Source organism: Centruroides vittatus, unplaced genomic scaffold, assembly GCF_030686945.1.
Source record: "Centruroides vittatus isolate TY-2023 unplaced genomic scaffold, ASM3068694v2 scaffold_2931, whole genome shotgun sequence".
Lineage (NCBI taxonomy): Eukaryota > Metazoa > Arthropoda > Arachnida > Scorpiones > Buthidae > Centruroides > Centruroides vittatus.
In genome coordinates this window covers 209415-230328 of record NW_027122696.1, presented here as the reverse complement: position 1 = coordinate 230328, position 20914 = coordinate 209415, and the positions used below count along the sequence as shown (strand labels likewise).

General features: G+C 29.6%; 1 protein-coding gene across 2 annotated transcripts; it reads right to left on the bottom strand.

Moving 5' to 3' along the window:
• Nucleotides 1–5554: 5554 nt before the first annotated feature.
• LOC136987970 (alpha-tocopherol transfer protein-like) lies at nucleotides 5555–20457 on the bottom strand. 2 transcript variants are annotated; one of them, XM_067285738.1, is made up of 7 exons: nucleotides 19500–19528; nucleotides 15204–15221; nucleotides 13827–13929; nucleotides 11831–12073; nucleotides 9249–9442; nucleotides 6763–6876; nucleotides 5555–6037 (listed from the first exon to the last, which is right to left on the bottom strand). In XM_067285738.1, the coding sequence occupies exons 1-7, from the start codon at nucleotides 19512–19514 to the stop codon at nucleotides 5687–5689; spliced, it is 1038 nt and encodes a 345-aa protein (XP_067141839.1). In that variant the 5' UTR covers nucleotides 19515–19528; the 3' UTR covers nucleotides 5555–5686. The 2 variants fall into 2 exon arrangements, with proteins under 2 accessions (XP_067141839.1, XP_067141840.1); XM_067285739.1 differs by lacking the exons at nucleotides 15204–15221; nucleotides 19500–19528 and adding an exon at nucleotides 20379–20457.
• Nucleotides 20458–20914: the final 457 nt, after the last annotated feature.

Below are 20914 nucleotides of genomic sequence, written 5' to 3'. Positions count from 1 at the left end.
GGACGGACATTCACGCCTTCAATGGGTTATATATATAGATAAGAATCTTATGTAAAATTCTCGCTACACTTTTTAAACAGAACGTTGTTACCTCTTTATGATACTTTTACGATCGAGCCGGAAATTTTCGAAAAATGAAACTCGAAAATATAGAGAAATGATTAAATGGTTTGAAAAGAATTCGAAAAATCAATGATAAAGCAATAAACCTACGAGCGATCTTCCAAGGGGGTGTCTCCCAAAAGGCTTATGGCCATCTGTTGGACATAAAAGCCTTAATCCATATATAAAGATATTTTTGGAAGGGGGAAATGGTGGTCTTCACATATGCCAGAAACCTTCGCAGAAGTGTATTAAACAACTTCCCGAAGTTTCATGGCAATCGGATAAATGGTGTGGTAATACATGAAGGGCAAACAGACAAACAGACAGCCATACATTCGTTTTTATATATATAGACAAGAATTAGTGGACCCGAAATGGAAAAAACTAAAACTAGGAAAACGTTTCGAGTTGTTTTTTTTTTTTAATTGAGTAAGGTTTATCCAGGAGCGTGTCGAACACCAATATGGAAAAAGCCAGAAACTGTTCTTCATGTCCCGAAAGATATCTCCAAGAATAATGGAAATCGAAAGAAGAAGAAAGAAGAAACGGGTGTTTCGTAAAGTTCGGATTCAGAAAATAGAAATTGTATTTTTATTAGTGATGTAACGAATATTCGGTTACTACCCGGAATACCAAATACCTAAAAACAGGAGTCAGAAATAACAAAAACACAGTAAATTAATCATTTTGGTTACTTTTATTAATGAAATTATAATTATTAAAGTTAATAAGAAATGGCATCTAACTCTAGTATTAAATTATTTCGTAATTAAATAATATTATAGCCTTTATCTAGCCCGATATCTTATGGCATTGATGGCGTGTAAATTAGAATGTATCGGGCATTAATGTTATTGTTTAGTTAATTATGTTATATTCGTATTCGCGTATATTTTAATATTTTTTATGATATTTTAAAATGATTTACGAAACGTTTTATTGAAACTTATCGTATTTAATGAAAGAATTATTTATCTATTTCTAGAAGATGAGTAACTAATATAATTCACAAAATAACACCTTTTACTTATAGCTGAGATAATTTTTATTGAGAAAAACTAACGTTTTCGGCTTATTCAATAAGCCATCCTCAGGTTTTAACTTTCGAACAAAAAGGAACACTATCGTTCCATTAAAAGAATACAATTGTTTGAAAAAATTCAAAACATTAGTAACTGACAAAAAGGAAGAACATGGTAATATAAATAATACAATAAAATCGTTATATTGGGGATAAGAAGTAAAAGATAAAAAATAAAAAATAAAAATAAAAATGATTCCACTGGTGATACTTTTAAAAAGAAGAATGGCAGAAGTCGAGGAATGATGCCAAAACAAGCTAAGACAAGCCTACGAGTTCGTGATACGAGTTTTCTTAACTACGAATTTCCAAGCTGTTGGTAGGCTGTCAGCGTCCCTCGCATTTATGCATGCCTCTTCCAACTTGCTTTTATAGATTTCAATTTTTTCTGCGGTACTTGCTAACGTTGGAGAGCTCAATGGTTTTACAATATCCGCTTCCTCCCATTTAATTACCGAGCCTTGGGTCTGCGCGTATTGCGAAAGTACTGTTGCGTTGGATCCTTTCCTGACGTCATACTTGTGCTCTTTAAGTCTTTTCCCTAAACTTCTTGTTGTGACTCCTATGTAATCTTTTTCGATACCTAGTTCAGCGTTCTCGTACGGGATTTTGTATACTCCTGCTCTATCTTCCTTCCTAAAGCGATCTTTATCATTCCTTAAGATTGTGTATAGGTTCGGAGCTCTTTTTAGAAGCATTCTGGTCCCCTTGCGGTTTGCAATTTCTTTCATAATGCCTTTTGAATTCTTGTTGTAAGTAAACTTTGTGATTTTACTGGGAACGTATTTTGAACCTCTTGTTGTGCCCATCTCATACTTTTTAACTAATCCTGCTATTGTGCCTTTCTTATACCCTAGGGATTCGGCCACTTTCGTGATTCTGTCGATTTCCTTATTTCTATTAATAACGTTGTCACAATAGGTATAGGCCCTTCTGATAAGAGCTCGGAATGCTGCCAGCTTGTAATGGTACGGCTCGTTAGAATGCGATGGAATAAAATATTGAATTAGACTAATTATTGGCTGAGCTAGTATCTGCTTTATGTAACTAATATATACTTTATTTTATATATAAAGCAAAGAATGAGCATTTCACATTATATGCAAAAGATAACATTTGAAATCATGTTAACTTTAAAAATATTGTCAAAAACAATAGCAACAAAATATCACAAAAGTTCACAAATAGAAACCCCCCAATAATATATTTGAACTGTTCCACAAGTGGGGAGAAACTAGACTATATGTCCCCACTAAAGCCTATTCAGTCTACAAATAAGTAGTAAAAACAAAATTTTAGTGCTTAATTAAAGGGTTAAAAAGATCGATTGCAAATAAAATAACTTATAAGTTACATCTAAATACCAACAACTACCGAATCATATCGGGCTATTTACGGCTATTACATAAATTATAAACCAATTTGGTACCAGAGGTAGACGTTTTTTTTTTAACTCTTTCTGCCCTGTGGGCACAAAGAGGGCCTCTTTTAGTAGGCCCATTATGGGTTCGGCCAGGCCCACAATGGGCGACCGGGTGGTGAGGGATGGGGCCTGACATATCCGAACGGACCACCCCCCGAAAAATTCCTGGGGATTATTCGACCCGTTCGGATTCGATCCCGGGTCCCCCAGTGCGGTAGGCTGTCACCTTGACCGCTCGGCCATCCGGCCGTCAGAGGTAGATGTTAGGCTCCATCTCATATTAACTTTAATAATTATAATTTAATTAATTAATTTAAATAATTTAGACCTACTGGAAGAAAAAATCGTAGTGACAGCGGGCCAATAGAGAGCAGGGTGCGCTATCCTTGCCATAATGCGGTTTGCATGCCAATTTTCGTACGTGCGTTAATCAAGCCGAATAGTTTGGCCGAATATTCGGCCATTCGGCCACGCTCCTAGCCGAATATTCGGTATTCGGCTGAGGCTGAATATACTATTCGTTACATCACTAATTTTTTATTGTTTTCGAAACATAAATAGAAATCATGGCTTTTAATTTATATAACATTATCAATCATTATTCATCCAATTTTTAAAAAATTTAATCAGAAATGTGACAAAGCTAAGAAAGCAGATACTGGAAATGGCACATTTAGCTACATATTTGTGAGATCTGGAATTTTTATAGTCTAAAATTTTAATTCTTTCATCTTCCGTTATACAACGGCTTAGATAGAAAAACATTCTTAACTGGAAGAATGTGAGCCCCTCATCCCCTAACTGTCAACTATCCATTGTTCTCACGCTGTACACAGATCAACTTGCAACTTAAGTTTATAGTTAACGTCCGAATTCGTCATTTATTTTGGGTCCCGGGAACACCTATAACCCTAATCACAATCAACCATCGATCACGTGACCGATTTTCCTAGCCTAAACCTATAAAAGATGCTTCCTTCCCCCCCTTTGTGGAGTCTCTTCGAAAGCCGGACTAACGCCATTGCGGACCGTCCCGAGAATATACAAAGTCGCCATTGCTCCGATCCTTAATTACCAGTGTCAAACGCGTTCATTCGCAAATTCTTATAATTGTGCAAATCTTGGATATTTGTGAACATTTCTGAACTTAACTGTGTGCCGTTGAATGGACTGAACCGATGAGGAAACCTACAAAGAGGTATGAACTGAACCTGTAAACTCTCTCTCGAACCTCCTACGCCAATTAGGGAAATTTGTCGAAGTCAACGTTTGTATTTTGTCCATTTTGTTAATTCAAATAAATCCTGTTTTATTAGTTAAATGGTGTCCTCTTTGACTCGAATATCGCTTTCGCCATATCGTCGACCCCATCTCACCTCCCTTCCACTCGCCGACAAAAAGAGTCCCGACTCTCGGGACCGCAAATCGTAAACTAGCCATCTTGACAAGTGAGCAGGTCAACGACCTGTTGCCGGAAGGGGAAATACGACTTCCTCCTACATCCCCGGCGGTTCACATATTTGTCTGTCTTCAATTTTAACGATTTAACATACAATCAACATCGAGGAGTGCAATGGGAAGTCCCGTATCCGGGACACTATGTGAGATGGTGCTAAGGACTTTAGAGAATTCCATCTTAATTAAAGAAACACGAAGTTCATATGCTATTATATGAACGATATGTCGACGACGTCTTGATTATATGGAAAGAAAAACCAGACATACAAGAATTTCTCAGATACGTCAACGATAATAAATATGGTCTAGAAACAACAGAACAACAGAACGAGCAAAAGTTACACTTACTAGATACATCAAAAGAAGTAGAAAAAGGAGGAGAAATCAACGCTAAAGTTTACAGAAAGCCGACTTATAATACCATGGGCCTCCCACAACCCAGCAAGTTATAAATTGGCAGCCTTCAGGGAAGGTATAAAAAGAGCATACACACATTGCAACAAAGTGAAGGAAAGACGTAAAGAATTAAAACACATCAAAAAACTGGCATGGCAGGTTGGAGTCAATGAAAGCCTTAATCAATAAAACAAGAAAAGACGATAGTGAAGGCAATGAACGGGGAAAGAGTAGAAAAGTACACAGTAATGGAATACATGGCACCCTTAAGCAACATTTACAAAGAAATAGGAGCAGCTACTGACAAAAAAATAGTCTTTAAAAGGAATCCAACAGTATACCAGATTCTACGTACGGACAAAGAACCTATAGACCAGAGCCTTATTTCGGGAATTTACAGAATACTCGTACAAGACGAGTGGCGGCAAAAAGTACTGTATTACATTGGAGCTACAATGAGGTCAGTAAAATAAGGAATAAAAGAACACAAAAGGAACGTAAAGAATAAGCAACCAGTCACTGCTTTAGCTAGGTATGCTATAGCAGACCTAACAGAGGTTGCAGTGAAATGGGAAAAAGAAGAAATAATATAAAAGGTTCAGAACAGAAGACATCTTAAATATGCAGAAGCCTGGAATACTCACAAGAACAATATAGCAGGACAGGCTATAAACTTTAGAGAATCAAATAAAGTCTCCGCAGCATGGGGAGAGGGTGCATTGTGAATTTATCAGCAAAAGAAAACAGAACGAACAGATAAAAAAATAAGCATTAGTAAGTGCCCGTTATATCATCGCCTATTTATTTATCTATCTACTTATATATTTATTTGTTATTATTAATTTTTATTTTTACTTTTATTTGATGTGTATAGTCAGTGTATGTGTCTATTCACACGTAGATTTTATTTATTAATTCTCGTACAAGCGCAAGTTTCGAAGTTAAAACGTTTCAAAATCGGTTTCATTCGTAATAAATCGAAAAATTCTTCGATCCTGATGAAGGCCAATTAATTTGACCGAAAACGTTTGATATTTTAATAAAATAGATTGCATATTAAAAGTTTGGAAAGTTTAGTTAATTCTCGTAAGTGCAATTTGAAAAGAGAACGTTCACTTTAATATACAATATTTAAATGACAGGAAATACATGTTAAATTTAATAAATTTCATAGTCTCATCGTAAATAATAACATAAACCAGAGCAACATAATTGCATATTATTCAAAAATGTGTAATTTCCAATTCTGAATCTTGTTTCAGAGAAGCCATAAATGCTTCCGGATCATCGGAATAGCATTTAAATTTTTCTTCCGATTTCTCTAAAAACTTCTTAACTTTTTCGTCTTCAAAATCTTCGCCAATATACGTAAATTTGCCATGACTGAAGTGCTTGTTTCTTTCCTCTTCGTACAGTCTTAAATATTCTTCGTTCTTACGAAAGAATTCTTCGTTGGCTCTAATCATATTATTGAATTCACTAGGATCGGAAGGCAAATTTCCTCCCAATTCCAACGGCAAAAAATCCGGATGGATGAATTCGTGCAAAGTAGACATGTCAGAATGAAAGTGCAACTGCAAAATGAAAACATGTTCAGAGAAATTAGTGAAATAATACTTAAAATAAGTAATTTGATATTTGAAAATTTAAAATACGTGAACTTGAAAATATTCGTAACCTAAAAACTAATTTCTAAAATATGACTTTATTGGTAGCTATTAGATACAATACCTGTCTGCCTTTCAGACTTGTATTGTGAACAAGTTTGATGTCATTGATAATCGAAACCACAAGAACACAAAGAGTGATGGGAACCATGAAAACTTCAAACCAAAGATATTTGTGGAAGTTACTTCGAAATCCTCATAAATTTGGGTGATACTGCACAACTGTACAGTCAGTAAATTGTAAACAGAAAGATTACGATAACTAGTTTATATATGAATTTATAAATATCAACAATAATGCATTTTTTATATTTATTTACAGTATATCATAATTTAAATAGGATAACGTTTCTTTCCAAATCTAATTAGAATCAAACATGAAGAATCCTGAAGGCTCTAGCGGAACCATCACGGACAGTTTATGTCCTCAATGGTTTTGGGGTTCATTTTTTGGTATATTCAGCGAGTCCTTCTTTTCATCTTTCATATTAGGGTACGAACAGATTATCTTAGTCTCATACCCGAAGTTTCTCTCACAAAAGGAAAATATTGTACTTTACTAAATGTTTAGTAATTGTTAAAGAACATAAAATTATTTAAATTATAATATTAGATTCTATTTCTCTACTTACTCTTTCCTTGAGTTTAGCTGGTAAAAGAGGAATCATCATAGTTAAAATTGCTTTTATTATAATATTCATGTTGACATAATGTATTTCCTTGTATCGAAGTGGATAAGTATCTTTCTATAAATACATATAACATCATTTAAAAAAGTAATTAACTTCCATACAAATTTATTTTTATTAATATAATTTATTTATTAAAATTTAAAAATTGTTTAAAAGTAAATCAATGTTATGAACGATAACTTGTGGACAGAAGAGAAATTTTATTTGATACCCAAATGATTTGGGGGACTATAAGTTTGGAAATTGAAAATGGCCAAACACGAGACACAGACAAATAATTACATCCTTGATCTCTCCTGGTTTGTCTTAGAAACCTTAGAAGGAAAAACAAGTTCTAATTTTGGAGCAAAGAAAAAAGGATGTATTAAATTTTAAGTGCCGTATTTAAAGTCAAATCATATAAAGTTTGTGATGTTATGATGCGCGAAGCTTAGATTCAGTGTTTTTTTTTATTAAATATTAAAAAAAATGATTTGATGGCAGGATGGTAGAGGCAGTTAAAGCTCAGCCTGGTGCTTTCAGAAATCCAGGGTGAATTTAGTAGGTCGAAAATCTTTATTTCGTTCCGTCCCGGCCCCCTCCATTTACGTATGGAAGACTAATCATAAGAATGATTTAAAAAACAAACAATCTGGGTATCTACAGAGCAAGAAAAATAAACAAAATCCCAAAAAAGTGTAAAGTATGCGTACTTTCTATAGATTAACAGGACTTATTATACTGGAAATTATGGACTATGAAATTATGAAATTATTACTTTCAGTTCGATAAGAAATTCTACACCCAAACAGAAGGAATACCTATGGGTACGTGTATAGGTCCAAAATTGGCAGAAATAACAATGATACAAATAGATGAAAAGATGAAAAATATAGAAGGTATTGAATTTTACAAAGAGAATATCAAATTTGAATTAGAAAAAGAAAAACAGAATAGTATAAATAATTTAGATATAACAATAGAAAGAAAAAATAATAGATTAATTTACAAGAAATATGTTAAACCAATACAAATACCCAAAATAATTAATTATAAATCTGTGATTCCGGTCAGTATGAAATATAATATATTTAAAATGTATATGAATAAAATAAGGCAAAGAACAAGCGAAATAGAAACACAAGAGGAAAAAGGAATAGTATATTCATTTGATTGTAATTGTAATCCAAAAAGAACATATATAGGAGAAACTAAAAGAAAATTAAAAATAAGATTAAGTGAACATATTAAAGGAAACCATGCAAATTCAGCAGTAGCTGACCATTGTAATACAGAAGGTTGTTCAATTGATCTAAATACGGTAAAAATCAGGAAAAAGGGGGGGGAAACAATTATAAAAGACAACTGTATGAGCATTTAAATATAATTAGGCAAACTAATAAAATGAATAACAACAATGGTAGAGAGATCCACCAATCATGGTTAAGCATTATAAGAAGGGGGGAAGAAGAGGTATAAAAGATGTGATGGGAACGTATTAGAATCGAAATTAAGTAGAAACGAATAAACAAAAAGAAGTAAGTTAATTGAAATAATAATATTTTAGATAATAATTAAATTTATCGTCTTAAACTGATTTTAATGTATAGAAATTAGGAATGTGTAAAATTGTATGGTTTCTGTAGATTGTGAGTTTAAGTGGAAATGTAGAGAAAATCGGAAATACAGAAATTGTAAGAATTTTTAAATTTATTGTCGGGAAATGTTTGTGTTTTTAACTAATTTTAGTTATAATGGTACCAAGAAATGTTTTTATTGTTAATTGTAGAAAGTGTCGTTTAAAGGCCTGCTGAGGAGGGACGAACAAGTCCGAAACACATGTTTAAAGTGTATGTGTTCGGGTGAACTAAATAAAGAACATTATTTTTGATCTGTAAGACTAAATATCTGCTTCCATAATTTCCAGTATAATAAGTTCTGTTAATATATAGAAAGTACTAGTATACAAAATAAATTTTAAATAGAGTTAAAAAGGACACAAAGGCATAATAATTACTTATATTTTTTTTAGTATTATTTTTAAAATATAAATTATCTTTAGTTTTTGTGCAACACATCGTAATTTTCTGTAAAAATAGGCTAATTTCTATTTTAGAAACACTGCAATACATGCGCTATACTTCCATAAGTACAGTACAGTACATGCATCTCTAAACATAATTATGAAAATCAATAACTGGACTTGCTCCGAGAGTAAAATCATCTATGCCACAAAATGTTTGATATACGTGTTGAAAATATATGGCAAATTGTGCTGTATTACCATTATAACTATACTATATTACAGGTTATGGCAAATTGTGCTGTATTACCATTATAACTATACTATATTACAGGTTATATTACTTTATACTTTTACTATTATTACATTATAATTTTACTATATTACAGGTTATATAAATTAATATTAATCAATAATTTCTTACCAATAGAATGTTCAATGTTGAATTGATAAAACTTGGTGAAATTTGTAGAAATTGTGATAGTGTTATTCCCCCAGAATCTATAATTATAACGATACAATTCTCTTGAGTTCGATGAAAATTTAACATCAGATCCCACATAAGTACTGTAGTACGAAATGTATCTGTTATATTTGCAACAGAAGTATCCCATTTACCTAAGAAAATCAATTGTTTAATATGAAAATATGGCTTACAAGCATATCTGAAAGCATAATTATATTTAAATTTAATATAAAAGTCTTGTTAATGAATTTCGCGTATTCTATTTCGTGTTAAACAAAACAAATGTAAGCTGTAATCCGTATAGTTGTAAATGTTTTCTGAAGAAATTTCATCGTAGTTAAGTAGAATAATCACTAATAGCAAAAAAAAATTTATACATCTGCAATACGAAGAATCGTCTCTAACGTAATATTTAACTGAAAAGTAAAAAGAGCTCATAAAAATAAAAAGGAATTACTGTAATTCCTAAAAATTTACATTAGTACTTATTATTGTAAAATTGTGAACGATGGTTTCATTCGATTGTTTTATTAACGATATTAGTGCAGTTGTGATGACAAAATTTCAAATTAATTATAAGAATATTTTATATATAAACAAAAATGTGTAACATTGTTGTTATTTTTAAATTTTCCCCAAAAGCACAAGAGTTATTAAGCTTCAAACAGAGTGAAAAAAATCGTGGCTCACGCTAACATAAGTACATATAAAAATTATTCCCGAATTATTTTGCATTTTTCGATGTTTCAAGGTGCCCAAGTCTAAAAAATAAAAATCTGGAATATCATTTTTTGTGCGATTGCTATACTTTCCCTCTGCTATAAAGCAGAGGGAAAATATAACAACCAGGAAAGTAAAAGAGATTCACATAAAGTAAAAAAATAATGCTTAAAAAATGCCCGAATGTTCGTTCACAAATTAAGTTGTAAGTATATTTAATTTTTTAAAAAAAGATTATGTATAATATACAGTATTTTAAAATTTTACTTTTAGTACGTGCATTCGGTCGAAATGCATTTTGCAAGTAAAGCAGAATATATGAGAAATAAATTACTTTTTTGAATGCAAAATCTCCCGTTTAATTGGGTCTCGTGGGTGAGAGGCAAATAGAGATATAGAGAAATCATTATTGGGCATCTGAACTAAACTAATTTATTAAATTAAATAATTAAAGAAGAATTAAATATACATATTTCACATGACAATTATTGCTTTTTCTTTTAGTATAGAGATTAGGACACTTTCTAGTCTACATTACTGCTGATTTGATGAATGGCGATACTAAGGCGATAGGTTATTTCTCTGAGGAATCCAGGATCGACTCCGGGCAGTCGAAAAACTTTCATTATTTTTCGGATTGACTTTATCCCTCACCACAAAACACAGGTTAAAGATGGGTCATCTCAATCTTGGATCTGGTTAAACTTACAACGTGCTTGAACAAAGACCCTCTTAACGCTCACAGTGCAGAATGTCCCGAAAAACATCCTATTTAACATATAAAGTCTAAGATGTTCGTGATATAAAACGAATACGATGTTCGTTTTATATTTCATAAATACATAATATCGTCAAATTCACATAATAATTTTTCAACAACCGAGAAAGCTAATGTTATTTTCTTGTACATTTCTTTAACTGTCACGCACAAATTTTTTATAATATTTTATTTAAAAAGCTGTAATAATAATAAACTTATAACGAATGCACTCTTACATTATTTTTAAATATTATTTTTGTAATAAAAAATAACAACTAAATTTGAAGAATAATTAAACAAGTGTACAAAAATTTTCCTTGTAATATAATTAAAATTCTTTAACGCCAGTAAGTACAGGGTGTGCCAAAAGTCTCCAATTGTAAGTGTTATATTCCTGTTTGTTTATTCCCAACAATTAAAACGTGGCGCTGTGAGAAAGAAACAATTCAAGTTATTTTGATGATAGAGACATGTAACCAGCAGACGTTGCTGAAGATTTTAACTGGTTATATTCAAACATTACATTCATCACAAACAACGTTAGAGCCAGGTTTATAAATATTAAATGTCACACGTTATTAGTTAAAAGATTCATATAAATTTTAGCTAGTAGGAAATATATGCAGCTTGTTACTAATTATAATTAAGTTTAAGTAATCAAAATTGCCTACGACAACTGGCTTGTAACTTCATACAAAGTTATTCATTCAATACATTTTGCTTATAAGTTTTAATTAGTGCAGCTTGTAACAATTACAAGCGTTTTATGTAACCGGTTTATGTCCTGGATTCAAGTAAGTTTTCGATGACTCTTGTGTCTATCATCAAAATAACTTCAATTCGTCCCTTCTTACTCACAGCCACGTTTTAAATGCAAAAAATTCACAAATGTTAACATAACTACAAAGGTTTTGGATGTATGGCACACTATGTACATAAAATTAACAATAAAAGATTTATATCAATTTCTGCGAATAAGTTAAAACACTAGATTCGATTTTTTAGTTTAAATGTTTATTTACACGCTTAGTAACAATGAAATAACGACAGGTCTACTTACTGTTTTGGCAAAAATATATGAATCTTCCTTTACTATCTGGTTTAGGTAAAATTTGACCAAAACTCAATGACAAAGCATGTTCCAATTTGGAAGGAAGAAGATCCTTAAAGTACTGAGGATACCCTATTCTCACTTCATAATAATTCTTCAGCATTTTCAAGGATCTTTCCATATCATATTTTCTAGCACGAAGAATTCCAAGTAGAAAAATATCATCCATACGACATTTGATCCCCTGGCCTCCTGTTTGGAATGTAAAAAATAATATAATGTATTATTATGTTTTAATGTAATGAATTTTTACATAAATATGTAATATTTATAAAAAAAACAGAATATATTATAATTTTATAATATAGAAAAGTACCTATTATTTAGTAATTGACTGAGTGACACATTCCACTCTTTAAAGTTCATTATATTTAATTGTTCGATAAAATATAATTACTAAAGTATGATTCAAACAATTTTTAATTTCATTGTTTGACTAATTGTACCAATTTTGCAATCTACAATAAATGATTTTTTATTATTAACCTGTAAGCGGTGATTATTGACTCGGCTAGATGGCAACAAGTAAAACTTTGGATAATCAAGACTAGAATCTCGATTATCTTCAAAATGTTAAATTAATCATAAATAATTAAAATTAATATAAAGAAAATGCTGATAATTTTGCCTTGGGAAAGACCAAAATCTATATATATAAAATCTACATCAATTCTTTACAATGATATGTGTTTTTAAAACACATTTGTGTCTATCTTCATGAATCTTAACGAGTGCGACTAATAGACATAAAAATAAACATAAATTGAATGTGAATGTTCAGTAAGTGTAGACCTCCAGTGTAATCATGCAGGTATTTATACTGGTGTACAGTATATATCAAACCAATTTGTGCTTGTCTGTACATCCCATCTTGGTGTAATAACCCTTAGAAATATAATCTTTCAGCATTCACAGCACTGAATACTGAAAGTTTATATAGAATACTTTAGACTCTTTTTTGAATTGTTCTAATATAGAGGATCGCTTAAAAGAAATAAATGAAATTAAAGAAATTAGAATATAGAACACCGACTCTAGGAGAACTCATTAGGAGTTATGAAGTAAATAAAGATAAAACTGTAAAAAACATCAAAAGAATCAATTAATTTACATACAGGAACTATTTCTTCACCTACTGTCAAGCTTGACTTTATTTTTATTTCTATTTTGTTATTTTTTATAATTTAATTATTTAATTTCTGTAATTTTCAATTTGTATTTAGAATAATTAAAATAACAATATTTAAATGAAATGTTCTCTTTATAGAACGTTTTTTTTTTTTAAAAAAACATTCCGTAATTTCGTATTGCGCTATCTGTTATGCCATTTTATTTAAACTTTAATATTTAGTATTAAAATTTTTATTTTAATATTATTAATTATTATAAAATGGCAAAAAGCTTAATTTTGACGGTAGTGATGAGTTTTATAAATATTGCAAATGCGAATAAGTAGTGGAAAACGTGATTTTGTCTGATTTCGCAGGCTATATGAGACACAAGCTTTCTTTATTTTTCCACCCTTTGACCTTTCACTCTCGAAAATTGAATATCATCAATCTAATCCCCAATGCACAAACTTTCTTGCAAAAGTTTTCAAAAATTTTAGACGGAAGACACAAGAGTGATAAAGATTAATGTAAGTGAACAAAATAGTCCGCGCCTAAACACACTAAGAGTAACACAAAGAAAAACCCTTCGACTTTTTTCTGCACTTCTTGACGGTTTAAGGTCCTCTGAGTCCAAAAAACTTTTAGAAGCATTTTTGGCCATTCTCCATGCTATCTGTTTCTTATATATAACATCAGAAAAAGCAAAAATTGCAAAAGTACGCTTAATCGATTCTAAAAATATACTTACATTATATTTATACTCAAAATAGTAAGATAGAAAAAGCCTAAATATATTGAATTTTCTTGTAATTGTAATTACAATTTCTACTTACTTATAACCCTTTTAAATGCTTGAAGTGCTTTATCGTCCCAAGGAAATTCCTCTTTTTCTTCCGGAAATATCGAATCTTTAATCTCCATTACGATTAGAAAATTCTGTAAACATTAATAAATTTCAATTGAAAGTAACTGACTTTTTTCATTGCAAGTATCAAACTGGTTTTCTTAATATAAACAAGGAAGAATTTGCATGCATTTTTCCAAATTAAATTAACTTAAAATTATCATTTTATAATTAATCAATTAAGGAAACTTGAAATATTTTGAATTTAATACGCCGAATTTTGAAAATTTCTAGTATTATCATCTTAATGGCGGTAAGATAATCCTACACACAACAGTAAAGGGGTTTCCATAAATTATGTCAGCATTGTTCTTGAAATTTTTACTCCCTACTGTGCCAGTTTGTTTATGTTTCCGTAATGCCCACTTCTCATCGAACATAAACTAAATTCGACCCCCTTAAACCCTTCATCACTTCACGAATGATAGGTACTGTAAATAGAAACGAAACATACAAGAAATTGCGAAATAAATATAATAAAATGCTTACACTGTATAAAATTTAATAAAATAAACGGACGACCACTGAAACTCAACTAATTAATACTCAATTTAATAATAATCATAAATACACACAACTAAATTATGTAGCTCAAGATTATTAAGCTACGACAAATGATATTAAATTCTCATAGTTTTTATATGACTAATTTATTCATATATTGCATGCTAAAATGTTGAATTTAGTTCATTTCTCCTTTAAGTCACTATAACCAATAATTTTTTTTTTTACTATATCTTTTACAATTGCAAAATGATTTATATAAACAACACAACCCAACACATGAACTATTTATTTTATCTCTCTTTCTACTTGATTTCTAGACTTTCTAGAATAAAAATTCTAGCACTTTATAGATAACCCTTCTCGATTAATTACATAAATATTATCGCCATCTTTTCCACATAAAATAGTTGTTATTAAGTAATTTAATTGCGTATATAAAAAGTACTTTATCTAATTATTTTTTTCATTTTGCATTTTTAATTAAATTATAATCAAAATTAAAAATTCCCTATTACAAAAATCTCCATATCGTTCAATTATATATGCCCAAAAGCTTGCATTTTTAAATTCTCATTTTAAAATTAACTATGTAGGGTGGTCCAAAAGCTACTTAACTGATAACCTGGCACAGTAACTTAGATTTAAAAAGGATAATTTTTATAAGTATTAAAGAACACATTAATACGTTTTGTAAATATTCTTTAGTATAATCTATATAATATTTTTTGTATTCTAATAATAATTAACTGATTTTTGGACCCCCCCTTTTAATTTTACAGACAAAAATGGCTCTACTCACCGCTGTCTTTACAATCTTCTGTAAAATGCAAGTGATTTTGTAATTGTTATAAACAATAGAATTGGTTATTCGGCATTGACGTTTTAATCGCTTCAATGTCACGAATACTTGTTTGCCAAGTTTTTTCTATCATCTAATTTCCATAAATAATAATTATAAACTAATTAAAAATTTTATATAATATTAATTCTTATTTACGGAATTACAAAGAAGTATTTTACCTTTAAGAATTTAAATTTATAATATTATTCTATTTTATCGATAGTCAATAGAAGATAAAGTTAATTAGTATTTGCAGTTAAAATGAAAAATATATTTTCAGGTTCTGTTTAAAAAGTGGAACGAGAATTGTACATAACGTACGTATTTAAACAGGACCAAGATTTAAATATTCAAATCACTTTTATTGCAAACGAAAAGGTTTAATATCCACGATGAAGAGAAATTCTTCCTTTATTTTTATGTGGATAACAAATTTAGTAAATTTCTCTATACATTTCACGTACAGTACATCCTGTATAGTTTTAAGATAACAATTATTAAAACAGAATCTATTATTTAAGATAATTATCTCCACTAAGTGTGCATTATCTTCATTATAAATTCAAATTTAAGTAGAAGAAATGGAAGAAATTTTCGTAAAGGAACGTAAAGGAGAAATGAACTAAAGTCAACACTTTATCACGCAATAATTAGAAAAGAATTACAAAAATTTAATGTAATTTGTTGTAGCCTAATATCCTTGAGCAATATTTAGATAAATGATTTAGTTGTGTGTATTTATGATTAGTATTAAATTAAGTGTTAATTAATGGAATGTCAACAGATCTTATATTTTCCTGCGTATTCTAGAGACTGACAATAAAAAATTGTGTTCAAACTGATTAAATCGTTTCTAAGTGTATACAGAACAGTCAGACAACCATAAAGATATTCCATTTTGTATATAAATTGTGTATGTATTCATTATTAAACTTAACCTACAGTTAGCTCTTAATTAATTATTATATTAACAAGAAAGAAATTTTTTAACTGGGATGAATATTTTGAAATATTTAGGTTTAAATATGGACAGAGAATGCATAAATTAATGTTACAATTGAGGAATTTTTTATTCGATTTTGAAAATCGTATGATATTCGAACTCTTAAACTTGTGTATAAACTTTACTTCGTATTTTTCAAGTTTTTTTTACTCGATTTAGTGCCAAATTTAAAGGCTAATAAATTGTTCTGAATCGAAGTTCGATTTTATTTAGAAATATTTTCGGATTCTCATCTTTCAATACTTAATTTTCTGGTTACTTCATTTAATGTCAGCTTGCTTACTTTATTTCTCTACTAAAAACAGCAATTATTTGAGTTAATATTCTGCAATTCCTACATAAATGTGTATTTTATATATCAATATCTAAAAACGTTAAATATTATTTTCTTCGGACGACAGCACAATTAAAAAATAAAGAAGAAATTTCATAAATTTTTTAATTATGCCGTCAGCAGAGGGAAATAATTTTCAACGTTATAGACCTAGATATTGAGGAGGACGAGTAGCCTCAAATGAAAAGTCCACTCTGTCGTGCAACTGTTAATTTTTTTATCAAGTGCGTGAAAAAAAAAACAGCAGAAGACATTTACGTATTGTCTACTTTGCTAAATGTATTTAAAATTTAATCGTTCTGGCAATTTTTATATAAGATTGAAAGTTTTGCTCATCTCACAATAGAAATTTTTCAATAGATGGCATTCAATAGAGATTTCTTGATCTTTTATCAATACTCCTGTTCTGAAACTCTATGGTTTTAGTGTGAACTTTCTCAACTTTCAATCAGCATTCTGTTTAAAAAGTAGAAACCTATTTCTACTATTTAAACAGAAACCCGATACAACAGAGTTCTCACTTTTTAAACAGAAACCCATACAACAGCGTTCTCACTTTTTAAACAGAAACCCATACAACAGAGTTCTCCCTTTTTAAACAGAAACCCATACAACAGAGTTCTCCCTTTTTAAACAGAAACCCATACAACAGAGTTCTCCCTTTTTAAACAGAAACCCATACAACAGAGTTCTCCCTTTTTAAACAGAAACCCATACAACAGAGTTCTCCCTTTTTAAACAGAAACCCATACAACAGAGTTCTCCCTTTTTAAACAGAAACCCATACAACAGAGTTCTCCCTTTTTAAACAGAAACCCATACAACAGAGTTCTCCCTTTTTAAACAGAAACCCATACAACAGAGTTCTCCCTTTTTAAACAGAAACCCATACAACAGAGTTCTCCCTTTTTAAACAGAAACCCATACAACAGAGTTCTCCCGTTTTAAACAGAACCCCATACAACAGAGTTCTCCCTTTTTAAACAGAAACCCATACAACAGAGTTCTCCCTTTTTAAACAGAAACCCATACAACAGAGTTCTCCCTTTTTAAACAGAAACCCATACAACAGAGTTCTCACTTTTTAAACAAAAACCCATACAACAGAGTTCTCACTTTTTAAACAGAAACCCATACAACAGAGTTCTCACTTTTTAAACAGAAACCCATACAACAGAGTTCTCACTTTTTAAACAGAAACCCATACAACAGAGTTCTCACTTTTTAAACAGAAGAAATCTCTGTATGTAGAGATTTCTTTTAAAAGCCTTTTTGTAAACAGAACTTTTCTACAATATTTATGCGACTTTTCTTGCAAACGAGAAATTTTTGGACCCATGTTGACTAAATTTTTCTTCTTAGCCCTGCTTTATATGTTGAAGAGATTTACTAACTTCGACAATACTTTTTACATACGTCCTATATAATTTTAAGACTAAATTTATCAAAACAAATTGTATAATTTAAGATAATTTACAGATATATAATTATTAATGCGACTAAACAAATTATTTTTCAAAAATGTTAATTATAAATTCAAATTTAAGAATAAGACAGGTGAAAAAATTTAATAAAATATTTTACATTTTGCGTGTTTATTTAACAATTACATTTTGAATCATTTAACATTTTAAAAGAAGTTTTCTGAGATGTTTAACGCTACATAATACAATTATTTCACAACTATAATGTAATTACCAAAACAATAACCATAAAAATGTGAAGGTGAATGCAATAAAAAGAATTTCACTTGTCTTTTCTTTCTGTGTGTAACTAAATCATTGAATATTAAAGTAAGTAATAAATAATGAAGTGTATAAATCTTAAAATTTTATATATATTACTAGAAAAATTTTAATTATTGTTAAAGAAAATGCCTTTCTAATATATACACCTGTACAAATAATTATATTTAATTTTTAACAAACTGAAATGCCCGGAAGGAAAGTAATAAGGTCAAATATTAAAAAAAAAATCTATAATAATCACGAAATGTTATAGGAATAAATTCATGGGAGAGGTTGAATAGGTAATTTTCCTATTTTTTTTTTTTCAATGTTTCTAGGCCACTAAAAAACATAACAAGAGATAAGTTATTATATATAAGTTATACAAACACTAGTTTCGAACGTTAATTTAAAATTTAGAATTAAAAAATTTATGGATGAATATAATAAATATTAAAATTTCCAGCTTTTTTTCGACGGTTTATACCTCTACAATTCTCCTGTTTATCAAGTTTTTTTTAATAACAAACGAATATGAATTTTTAATATTGGTGCATTAAATTTATATTTAGAAGAGATCTTCCTAACAGGAAGCACTATTTTGATGTATGTAAGCTTAAGTCTGGACTGGGAATACTTAATTTATGTTACAATTGACAAATTTGTCTCATTTTAATGAATACCTACCTTCTCTTTTTCTACCCCTCTACTCTCTGCTTTTCTCTCCCTCTCCCGTTTTCTTTTACTTTGCTACGTTGTACAATAACAGAAAATATTAAAAGAATTTTTATGATGTTCTCGGATTACATTTACAACGTTTGAAAGTTCAAATGTCGAGACATTCGAACTCTAAACTTGTGCAAGAACTTCGCTACTACGTGTAATACGTATTTTTAAAAATCTTTTTACTTGATTTAGTGTCAATAAATGTCGATAAATCGAAGTTTTTCTTTATTTGGAGGTATTTTTCTTTATTTTTCTTTAATTTCCTGCTTATTTTATAGGGTATGAAGTTTCTTATCTTATTTCTTTACTAACAACAGCAATTATTTGACCGATTATTCTACAATTCCTATATAAATATATAATATATCAAGAAATTTAAATAATGCAAAATTTTTAAAATACATTTTCAGAAAGTATTTATATTTTTAACAATTAATAATTCAGATTAAATTTTGAATATTTACATGGCATTTGTTCATATTATGTCCTTGAATCTATCCTTCGGTCCAAAGATCGACAGATAATGTATATTCAACGGTAAGATGTGAAAAAATGGCATTACACCTTAAAAACGGTTAGTGATATTTAATAATATAACTTTTATAAAGTATTTATTTATAATAATGTCAGTGATAAAGAAATTTTTAAAAATTTTAAGTAGAAATATACGTTTTTTAAAACTTAAATGCAGAGTAAGATGCATTAAAATTTATAAATTTTTATATGCGATTGCTGTTATCATTGGTACATTATAAAATATTTATAAATATCTATTAATAACCAAAGTTTTCATTGAAATTTTTACAGAATAAGGTAACGTATTGATATTTTTGAAGATAGTGCCACAAAAATCTAGTTTTCAAGGCTGAGTACAGTAGAAACTTTACACGCAACTGTTTTATCAGATGCTCATGATAAAATTTTAAATTCAAATTATGTTATTGAACAAGCAGTATAGAAAAGTAAAAACGAATTTACATCAAACTCATTAATTTTAAGCCCGTGTATAGTTGACGTAGCATACACGTTTGAACGTTCCCCCCTCCTTTTCAGGTTTGTTTCAAGGAAATTAAATTTTAAATTTTATTTACAGAATAAACAAGGAAACAAACTTAATAAATTCCTTAATTTTCATTAATTATTCTCATAAAGTATTACTTAAAATGATCATTAAGTAAACCATTTACGACAATCGATTATAATATTAACGAATTTGAAGCAAAGTTGTTAGGATTACGTTTATACTAAATTGTTAATTGTATTTAAATTATTTTACGATGTTTAATTTTTAAAATGTTCAAATATCCTATTTTAACGTAGATTTATGAAGAACTAACACTTACAAAAGTTCAGTACCACTAAACACTGATAGATGATCCTTAGTTCAACCTTAATAAACGACCTGACGACACGGAGTTTTCCAAATTTCCTTTACCTGTCCACACTTAAAATGCAGCTTGTTTCTTATCGAAAGTCCAATCGGGTAGCACCGCTCTTGGCAGATCGCCCGTGTGTTACGTTGCGTAAATTCTATTGATTGAATGCAATCCCAATTTAATGTACAGTACACATTATAAAACTTCATAAAAATAATAAATCTCTGAAATTTAAAAAGATAATAAAATTAGAAATTTTAATTATTTTGCATTGTGATTTAACTGAAAATTAATATCTAATTCAGACAATATTAAATACGGTAATCATAACCAGTTTGTCACACTGAGTAACATAGAGACACGATTTCCTGTGTTGAGACACGTATAATTCTAAATTAATTGTTATACAGGATATATTGTTTAACTAAGTTATACAGTTCAACTTATAGACGTCGTCAGTTAATTAAAATATGGGTTTGATTTAGTGGACTTTTTGTACGCGA

Excerpts from the sequence above, each read along its gene's own strand:
- LOC136987970 (XM_067285738.1), bottom strand. Across the intron at positions 9,443-11,830 it reads CATATATTTTTGCCAAAACA|GTAAATGGGATACTTCTGTT; the intron begins GTAAGTAGACCT and ends TGATTTTCTTAG. Across the intron at positions 6,877-9,248 it reads CAACATTGAACATTCTATTG|AAAGATACTTATCCACTTCG; the intron begins GTAAGAAATTAT and ends ATGTATTTATAG.